The 10,280-nt window shown below is 48.5% G+C and overlaps 1 protein-coding gene across 4 annotated transcripts; it reads right to left on the bottom strand.

Annotated features, from left to right (window-relative positions):
* Positions 1 to 2,468: 2,468 nt before the first annotated feature.
* On the bottom strand, positions 2,469 to 8,967 carry LOC106890384 (chromosome unknown open reading frame, human C7orf25). Of its 4 annotated transcripts, none has more exons than XM_014946163.1 (2): positions 8,959 to 8,967; positions 2,469 to 4,044 (listed from the first exon to the last, which is right to left on the bottom strand). In XM_014946163.1, the coding sequence occupies exon 2, from the start codon at positions 4,026 to 4,028 to the stop codon at positions 2,760 to 2,762; it is 1,269 nt and encodes a 422-aa protein (XP_014801649.1). In that variant the 5' UTR covers positions 4,029 to 4,044; positions 8,959 to 8,967; the 3' UTR covers positions 2,469 to 2,759. The 4 variants fall into 4 exon arrangements, with proteins under 4 accessions (XP_014801649.1, XP_014801647.1, XP_014801646.1 ...); XM_014946161.1 differs by lacking the exon at positions 8,959 to 8,967 and adding an exon at positions 6,308 to 6,440; XM_014946160.1 differs by lacking the exon at positions 8,959 to 8,967 and adding an exon at positions 5,056 to 5,794.
* Positions 8,968 to 10,280: the final 1,313 nt, after the last annotated feature.

The following is a 10,280-nucleotide window of genomic DNA, read 5'->3' as shown; positions in this document are numbered from 1 at the left end:
CTCCAGACCCCTCACCATCTTTGTCGCCCTTCTCTGGACCCGCTCCAGCACCTCAATGTCTTTTTTGTGGTAGGGGGCCCAAAACTGGACACAGTACTCAAGGTGAGGCCTCACCAGTGCCCAGTACAGGGGGACAACCACCTCCCAAGTCCTACTCCCCACGCAGAGTGGTTTTACTGGCACACCAGTACATTTGTGCCAGTGCTGGAGCATGGCAGAGTACTGGAGACAGTGGCAGTACTGAAGAAATAGGTAGAGACTGTGGCTAAGGGCAGGGCAGGAAGACATTTATAGCGGAGTGGCACAAGGCAAAGGAATGTTCTTTGCCTGAACTCTAAGCTGCATAATAATGCCATCTGTTGCCCTTCTCTGGACCCGCTCCAGCCCCTCAAGGTCTTTTTTGTGGTGAGGGGCCCCAAACTGGACACAGTACTCGAGGTGGGGCCTCCCCAGTGCCCAGTAGAGGGGCACAATCCCCTCCTGAGTCCTACTCACCACGCAGAGTGGTTTTACTGGCACACCAGTACCTTTATGCCAGTGCTGGAGCATGGCAGAGTACTGGAGACAGTGGCAGTACTGAAGAAATAGGTAGAGACTGTGGCTAAGGGCAGGGCTGCAGCCCCTTTGTACTGTACGTTTCTGCAGGACAGCCAACACATTATTTATATTGTTTCCTTGTCTTGGTCCTCCTTCCCCTCCAGAAGAACCTTCAGGAAAATTAATGGATACAGTGACAACTCCAAACAGGTTACGCCACACGCATAGTAAGATTAGAGCAGAGCAAGAGTTGTACCAACTTGGAGTTAAGCTTATTCAGCTGGAGGAATCATAGAATAGAGTCATAGAATCGTCCAGGTTGGAAGGGACCTTTCAGATCATCCAGTCCAACCATCGACCTCACTCTGATAAAACCCATCACTAACCCATGTCTCTAAGCACTATGGCAACCCGGCTTTTAAATCCCTCCAGGGATGGGGCCTCAACCCCTTCCCTGGGCAGCCCAGTCCAAGGCTTAAGAACCCCTTCTGTGAAGAATATTTTCCCAATCTCCAACCTGAACCTCCCCTGGTGCAACTTGGGGCCATTTCCTCTTGTCCCATCACCTGTTCCTTGGGAGAAGAGACCGACCCCCCCTGGCTACACCCTCCTTTCAGGGAGTTGGAGAGAGCCAGAAGGTCTCCCCTCAGCCTCCTTTTCTCCAGGCTCAACACCCCCAGCTCCCTCAGCCTCTCCTCACAAGACTTCTTCTCCAGACCCCTCACCAGCTCTGTTGCCCTTCTCTGGACCCGCTCCAGCCCCTCAAGGTCTTTTTTGTGGTGAGGGGCCCCAAACTGGACCCAGCCCTTGAGGTGAGGCCTCAGTGCCCAGTACAGGGGGACAACCACCTCCCAAGTCCTACTCCCCACGCAGAGTGGTTTTACTGGCACACCAGTACATTTGTGCCAGTGCTGGAGCATGGCAGAGTACTGGAGACAGTGGCAGTACTGAAGAAATAGGTAGAGACTGTGGCTAAGGGCAGGGCAGGAAGACATTTATAGCGGAGTGGCACAAGGCAAAGGAATGTTCTTTGCCTGAACTCTAAGCTGCATAATAATGCCATCTCATTGAACAACAGCCTATAAAATATTCAGTGGGTGTCACTTTCACTGACCTGATAAAATGCATTGCTCAGGGCCAAGAGGTTCACTCTGACATCTCAAAATTTTCCACTAGGAACCTGATGCAAATTAATAGCAACCGGCGAGTGCTGTCATTGCAGCACACAGAGAAACATTAGAAAGACTTCTAGAGCAGCAACTCTCTCCTGAAAAAAAAAAAAAAGAATAAAAAAGATGAAGAAACTGTTGTTTATTCTAGACTTTGGGCAAAAGCAGCAATTGCACCACCAGTGAAAAGTTATCAGCATACCCCACAAGCCTCCTCTTCCACCATCCCAACACTGAAGGGCCAGGTCATCATCCACAAGCAACAAAGCCAAATTATTCAAGTTCACCATGAGGCCTCAGCAGAGAGCTCATTAGTATCAAAAACGACATGGATCAGGTGCTGGCTCAGGTTACAAAGCCTCAAGACTGCTTGGGCAAAGGCCAAGAGAAAAGGGAAGCAGATTTGCCTCCTCAGTCTGCTACCACTGGCTGCCCAGTTTGGACCAAGAATCACAATGTATTAGCACCAATAAAATACAATTTCAACTCCTTTTTCTGGGAATTGTAAAGCTTGGTATGCACACAAGAGCTTCCTTCCAGTAAAGAAGGCTTAAGTTGGTTTCTATTTGTGGCTACTAGTCACGTCTGCAGGAAACAGCACACACACAAAAAGGCAGAAGTCTCTACACAAAGTACCTCTGAATCAACCAAAAACTCAGGTGAATATGAAAGGTCAAAGAAAGATTGAGGTTCCACAAAAGTCTGAAGCCCATCTGAGGTCCCCTGAAGAGGACAAAAATGACAAGGGCACAAAGAGACAGCTGTGCTTTCACTGAACTTTTTAATATGGGGATGGATACAATTGATACACTGTAAGCCAGTTGACAATTTTCACTGAAATCTTATTACCTTAGTGAATAAATTAAGGGTCAGCAGAACAAAAAAAGCAAGAATTGAGTAAAGATATTACAAATCCTTTGAGGAAGGCTTCCACTGCTACAGTTATGGCTTCCACTGATACACGCTCAGAAATGTATTAGGACAACTCTTACTTCTCCAAATGCCTCCACTGCAGCACCTGCAATATTCCAATGATTTAATTCATTTAAGGACTTACAGTCCATTATCGGGCGGGCAGCTCTTTGGTAAAGGTGTGGCAGCAGGTTCTTTACTTTCTGTCAATGCTCGGGGCTGATGGACAAAAACACTGAACTTGACCCCTTGGTTAGCTGCTGCCCTCACAAAACCACTGTTGGCAGTCATGGTGATGGCTTTTAAAGTGTCTCCCGTCCCAAAAATGGTAAGAGAACGGCTATTGATTTTTGAACTCGCCACTAGTCCTAAGGCACGGTCAGAGGGCTGATCTGGCACCACATTAATTCTTTTAACGAGCAACGCAGCCCTCTCTTTCTCCCCAGGTCCCCCCAGCGTTTCCAAGATGGACTGAAAATCTCTGACAGCAGATTGACAGGCAAAGAGCTCTTTCCCCTCCATGAACTCCTCCAGCTGGGGCAGGACTCTCTCCCTCCTTTCCTGAGCCGCTTGCTCTGTTAGCACTTTTTCTTTGAAGATGAAGTAGCAGCCACCGTAGCTCAGAGCAGAGACGTAAGTTATTAAAGTTGTGATGTCCAGGTTAACCCTATTGCACACGTTGACTTTGATCTGGGTAGGAAAAGCAATGCTGGCCACTAAGTTCTCCCGGTCTACTCTGGTCACCTGCAGGAGTTCAGGGCCTTCTTCATCTGATTCACTGGCACTAAGGTGCTGGTTTTCTGTAGACGGCTCCGCCAGTAAGTTCACAGCCACAACGTCTCCTCGCACAGATATTCCCATCTCCTTGAGCCTCTCTGCCATAGGACTGGACACGCTGTTGTAGAATGCAAAGATGATGTGGGGATTGCTGTACTCCACTGGCTGCTGACGGCTCGCTTGCAGGAAGTCCTCCGCCTGCTCGATGACACTTTTGTCACCATACTGGCCTCTCCCCAGCCAGATGTTGTGCAGGGCCTCAGCCTTCCGACCGATGGCCTTCACCCACGTGTGACCTCCGTTTGCGACGACATCCACCACCAGCGTCTGTTTGTCCCCAAACTTGTCCTCGTAGGCAAAGACATGGAGGACACTGACAACATCCTCCAGGTTCTCCGCCGACTGGATAATGGCTTGGAGATGGGTAAGGTTTGTACTCTGCAGATGGGATTCTTTAATGGCCACCTTCCCTGCCTCCACCTTGTGTAAGAAGTTTAGCTCAGCCTTCAGTTTGCCACATAGTTTTGCCCCACCTTCTATTCTCCTTTTCTGGGACTTGGAAAGGGCCTCGGCTCTCTCGATCAATTCTTTTGCAATGGCAATTCTTTCACAAAGCAGCGACTGCACAGACATGTTGGAAACATTATTCCTATAAGTGAAAGCAAAAAAGAAGATGGTTATTGCATGAGCAATAATAAAGACAGCCAAAGAAGGTCATTGCAACAATATACACTGGAGTTTTGCAGTAGATTTAGCACAACAGCTACTGATATTGCAAAGCACAAGCATCAGGAACCTCAGCACAAGTCCCACCCAAGAGTTAAAGTCTTTTCCTCTGCCTCTGGGGCTCCAACCTACCCCCTCAGAAGATCTCAGTTCTCAGCAAGGGAGACGTATTCAGGTCTTCAGACACTCCTTCCAAGTTAGTGGGTTTTCCCTCCCCACATGAGCCCATCACTGAGAGAGACCTCAACTCTGACAGCCCATTTGCTGAAGTTGCCCTCCAGAGCAAAATTAGAAATCCTGTTAATACCATAAGCAAATCTCACCTCCTGCTCACACAACAGTTACCATTAAAATGGAAGAGCCACCCACCACACTTACAGACATACGCAAAAACTATGAAGTCTGGATCCTAGCAAGCGTTTTAACACAGCACAGAGGAAGCCCATCATTATTTCACAATCATGGGTAGCACAGCTCTGTCCCCTCCAGCTTCCAACTCACACTGCACAGCTCAGTGAATGAGACCCGAACAACCTCCCAGCTTCCAACTCACACTGCACAGCTCAGTGAACGAGACCCCCCGGCAAAGTTTCAACATTACACAGCATCATGACAGATTACCAGTCATAATTCTAGAGCCAGGAGGATCTGGAAATCTCTACGTTTGCTAGTTCTACCAGAGATTTACTGTGTTGTATCCGTTGAGTCTATTCCTTCACAACCGTATTACTTGAGCATGTCTCCCTGAGGGAAGTATGATAGGAATTACTTAACTGAATGTGGGCTGGATTGGAAAAATGCAGGATTCAATACCACAGCAAACAATACTATTATTTTTTTTTATGGCATGCAGTAAGTAGCCACTATGAATAGTGAAATTAATCCAGTTCGAATGCCAACTACAAGTATAAACACATGCTGCCGTAATTCTTACCTCAGCTGCACATTGAAGCAAACTGGTATTAAAGGGCAAGACAAACAGTTTCGGCTGAAAAAACAGCAACAGGATATGGCCTGGGTCCTGCCACAGGCTCTGCCAGGGCAAGCCTGGCTTCCAGAGGTTGAAATCGCCCTTGCATTATGCAGAAGCTCAAACACAGCCAGCATTAACTGCTACTGGCCCGGTCAATACCCAGCATCACCAACATTTTCCTCTTCTTCTCAGCCAAAAAAGCTTAATGTCTTCTAAGATGACCTACTGGCTCTTTTTTTTTTGGGGGGGGGGGAAGGTGTGTGTGGAGAGGAGGCCAGTGAAATCAGCCCTTCCCCCTGAAGGCCCTCACCATCGCCACAAGCTCATTCTGATACGTAAAGCAACGAGTAAAACCCCACGGTTACTACTTTGGCACCTCTCGCCACAGCAGCTTCGACTCCTACAGACACATAAAAAGGCTCCCAGAGCTTGTTGTCGCTGGAAAACTTGGACGCAAGCCCCCAAACCCAACTACTTGTTCAGCACAGCAGCGGCGAGTAACAGGCAAACCCTCCGCCCCCCACCCCGCCATCAACCACAAAGCTTCAGGAGAAGAACTACTGCTTAAGGTGAGGTGGGGGTTAAAAAAAAAACAAACACAAACATTAAAACCCTTCACAGGGAACCGCTCGCTGAGGCATCGCCTCAGGCCGCCGCGCATGCGCAGGGGGCGGGGCCGGCGGGAACCCACCGTGCTCGCCCGCCCGCCATTTGAGGGCGCCCCTTAGGCCGCCCCTCTCTCCCCTCAGCAGCCGCGCACAGCCCCGCCGCTTTGCCCCGCTCCCTTGCCCTCAGAGACCCCCCCGCGCATCTCCCCCTCGGCGGGCAGCAGCGGGAACGGCCGCCCTTGCCACCCCCGACCACCCTTCCGACCGCCGCGGCGCTCCGGTATCACGTCGAGCAAGCGCCGGGGAGGCCGCGGCGCCATCTTGGGTGAGGGCAGGGCGTCCTCGGGCTCACCCCCACAGCCCCTCTCGGCTGCGGACACCTGGGAGCCCCGGCCGGGCTTCCCTGCCTCCCCCTCACCCGACACACCGTCCCCGGCTGGGCGGGTTGCGGGGCTGCGGTTGTCCTTGTCGAAGTGTGTCCCGTCCCCCCCCCGCCTCCAGGTCACTATTAGGGTGCACCAAGCCCGGTCTCGCCTCACCACCCCCGGGCTCGCTCCTCCGGGCTTCGCTCCCTCCCCGCCGCCTTCACCCTGGCCCATACTCACACCCCGGCGGCAGCAGCCTTCGCCCCGGGCAGCGGTAGGAGGCGGCCCCGGGTCGGCGTGGCACGGCTCGGCTCGGCCCAGCGCCTCCCCCGGGGCCGCCGGGCGGGGACAGCCGCCCCACCCGCCCCGGCACCGGCCCTCCCGGCCTGGCGCTCCTCCGCGGCCTGCCTCAAGTACGTATTTTATCCACAAACCCCTGTATTTAAGGAGCAAAGACATTGCATTAGGGCACAAAGGGCAGCGAAAAGCCAGCCCGGGCTCGGGTTTGAGCGGGGAAGGAGCACCCATGGCTCATGTTGGGCCTGTGAGGGTCAGGTACCACACCTCTTACCTTCTACCGCACCGGAACCTATTAAAGTCATTACCTCATGAAAGGGTGATGCTGTTCTCACATCCTGATCCTACCGGTTAAATAAAGCCCAAGGATTCCCTGTTCTCACAGGTGTCACCCCATCCTGAGCTCCTCAGAGCAGATCATCTTCCAGGACATGCAAATCAAGAACCTTTACCTACTTGTAAGTGACCAGTGTCTCTTTTTCTTCTTTCAGATTCTTCTTTCAGACTGCGTTGGAACAAGATCAATGAAGCAAAGTCATAGCTTCAAGGTGAGCTTAAGTAATCAAGCTTGTCGTTTGTCATTTCTCACAAATGAGCAGTCTGTCCACTTTATTCCCCCTTGACCCCACTTCCTGCAGTTATTTTACAAAAGATAAAAAAAGCTAATACAGAGCTAAAAAAATTAATGGCACTTTCTGAAAATGCCCACAATTAGTACAATTTAATACTCCACTGCGCTAGTGTCTCTCACTTCTGAAGTGATGTTATTTGAGAAATACATCTCCAAATTAAAATCACCTTTTTTTAAATTCCAGGGATTTAGAATGGAAAAAGATGTAAATTAGTATCCCTGCAGTTTAAAGGGTTCCTTTAAACACTAGATAAAATTTAATTACTCTTCTAGATGTGCAGTCATTCTGAGTATGGCAATGGTTTTCTTCAGTGTAGGATTAGGCAGTTTAAAAAACCCCACCACACTCCAAATCGTACAACTTTCCCCATTAGAACAGCGTAGTATCAAGGCCTACCCACCTACCACTAAAAAAAAATACCTAATACTCTAAATAAAGAGTAAATAAATTCAAAATATTATGCATATGCTTTCCAAATAACATAGGGTCCTATGAAGTCTGATTCTCTGTGGGGTTTTAATATTATCAGGGAATTTTGGAACTCAGTTCTTAATGGTGTAAAAAGTCTCTCAACTAGGAGCTTTGAGGCTCATCAAAATGAAAACCACTGACAACAGACCATATAGACCTACCCTTCACACAACCAAGGAACAATTAAATATCACCACAGAAATGATGACTGGGGCTCTGAGATGGTACCTCAGAGAGCCAGCCTGAGGAAAGCACTCTCAAGGGAAAATAGTCTCAAAAGAGAGTTACAACCAACCATCGTTTTGAAGTTTTTTTGTCACAAAAGGAGACTATGTACTAACACACAGTGCTACAATAGCCTAGAGACAACCTTCTCATCTTTTTTAAGGTATACTTCTATGAGTTCTCTAAAGAAGAATGTGCCACCACTTAATAACAATCAAATTACACACTATTTTACCAATTCAAACAGTTTACATTTTCCTAAAAAGCCCTGACCAAGGCAACCTGGCACAAGAGGACATTCAGACCACCTGCCGAACGTACTAACTCCATCCTGCCACCCCTTTATGACGTTGGTCCATAACAACATGAAATAAAAGCAGCAACACCTGTGAAGGTCAGCACTTCAGTAAAACAACCCCGTGTGGTAACAGCTGTCTGTCCTTCACCAGGGTTGGGGGGGGGGAGAAGTAGGCAAAAACTCCCTCATTTATACCCATTATCAGGTATCTGAAAGACAGCATTTTCCTTACCCAGAGCACAGCAGCCTCCATAGAACACACTACACAGAACACAGTTACTACATGTAAATCATTAAGCCACAGGGAAAGACAGAAGATAGTATTTTTTGCCACTTCACCACCTGTAAAAAATGAGTAAAATTCTAGAGATGGAAGTTTTTCAATTATTTAAAAAAAAAGAAAAAATTAAAAAAAATCAACCCCCAAACCAATCAACTAAAAACCCCCAAAAAACCAAACTACACCCCCCTCAAAACATTAAATCTTTTTCTCTCTCTGCCTTATTACCATCTGGGGAGTGAGACAGAATGATTTATTTGAAATTGCTTTGGTTTCCACAGGCTGCTCTTCACCAATCAATCGTTTCTAGTAGAGGAGGCAACTAAGCTACTGCAGCTCACTCAAACTATTTGCTGATGTGCCTACCTGCATTTTTTTCATATTAAAAATTCCTTTAAATAATTACATAGCATTAAAATCTGACTGATTGCGTATGAATACATAAGAAGCTCCTTCTAAACATGAGGAGGAACTTCTTTCCTGTGAGGGTGGCAGAGCCCTGGCAGAGGCTGCCCAGGGATGGGTGGTTGGAGTCTCCTTCGTTGTCCTTGTCGAAGTGTGTCCCGTCCCCCCCCCGCCTCCAGGTCACTATTAGGGTGCACCAAGCCCGGTCTCGCCTCACCACCCCCGGGCTCGCTCCTCCGGGCTTCGCTCCCTCCCCGCCGCCTTCACCCTGGCCCATACTCACACCCCGGCGGCAGCAGCCTTCGCCCCGGGCAGCGGTAGGAGGCGGCCCCGGGTCGGCGTGGCACGGCTCGGCTCGGCCCAGCGCCTCCCCCGGGGCCGCCGGGCGGGGACAGCCGCCCCACCCGCCCCGGCACCGGCCCTCCCGGCCTGGCGCTCCTCCGCGGCCTGCCTCAAGTACGTATTTTATCCACAAACCCCTGTATTTAAGGAGCAAAGACATTGCATTAGGGCACAAAGGGCAGCGAAAAGCCAGCCCGGGCTCGGGTTTGAGCGGGGAAGGAGCACCCATGGCTCATGTTGGGCCTGTGAGGGTCAGGTACCACACCTCTTACCTTCTACCGCACCGGAACCTATTAAAGTCATTACCTCATGAAAGGGTGATGCTGTTCTCACATCCTGATCCTACCGGTTAAATAAAGCCCAAGGATTCCCTGTTCTCACAGGTGTCACCCCATCCTGAGCTCCTCAGAGCAGATCATCTTCCAGGACATGCAAATCAAGAACCTTTACCTACTTGTAAGTGACCAGTGTCTCTTTTTCTTCTTTCAGATTCTTCTTTCAGACTGCGTTGGAACAAGATCAATGAAGCAAAGTCATAGCTTCAAGGTGAGCTTAAGTAATCAAGCTTGTCGTTTGTCATTTCTCACAAATGAGCAGTCTGTCCACTTTATTCCCCCTCGACCCCACTTCCTGCAGTTATTTTAGAAAAGATAAAAAAAGCTAATACAGAGCTAAAAAAATTAATGGCACTTTCTGAAAATGCCCACAATTAGTACAATTTAATACTCCACTGCGCTAGTGTCTCTCACTTCTGAAGTGATGTTATTTGAGAAATACATCTCCAAATTAAAATCACCTTTTTTTAAATTCCAGGGATTTAGAATGGAAAAAGATGTAAATTAGTATCCCTGCAGTTTAAAGGGTTCCTTTAAACACTAGATAAAATTTAATTACTCTTCTAGATGTGCAGTCATTCTGAGTATGGCAATGGTTTTCTTCAGTGTAGGATTAGGCAGTTTAAAAAACCCCACCACACTCCAAATCGTACAACTTTCCCCATTAGAACAGCGTAGTATCAAGGCCTACCCACCTACCACTAAAAAAAAATACCTAATACTCTAAATAAAGAGTAAATAAATTCAAAATATTATGCATATGCTTTCCAAATAACATAGGGTCCTATGAAGTCTGATTCTCTGTGGGGTTTTAATATTATCAGGGAATTTTGGAACTCAGTTCTTAATGGTGTAAAAAGTCTCTCAACTAGGAGCTTTGAGGCTCATCAAAATGAAAACCACTGACAACAGACCATATAGACCTACC

This window comes from Calidris pugnax, unplaced genomic scaffold (genome assembly GCF_001431845.1).
Source record: "Calidris pugnax isolate Ruff unplaced genomic scaffold, ASM143184v1 scaffold151, whole genome shotgun sequence".
NCBI classification, from domain to species: Eukaryota; Metazoa; Chordata; class Aves; order Charadriiformes; family Scolopacidae; genus Calidris; species Calidris pugnax.
The sequence above is the reverse complement of the archived record's forward strand: the minus strand, read 5'-3'. Positions and strand labels throughout refer to the sequence as shown.

Coding starts and splice junctions, on each gene's coding strand:
- LOC106890384 (XM_014946160.1), bottom strand. CDS start 5,228: ATGCTGGCTGTGTTTGAGCTTCTGCATAATGCAAGGGCGATTTCAACC. Junction 4,045..5,055: donor TGCTTCAATGTGCAGCTGAG/GTAAGAATTACG, acceptor TTTCACTTATAG/GAATAATGTTTCCAACATGT.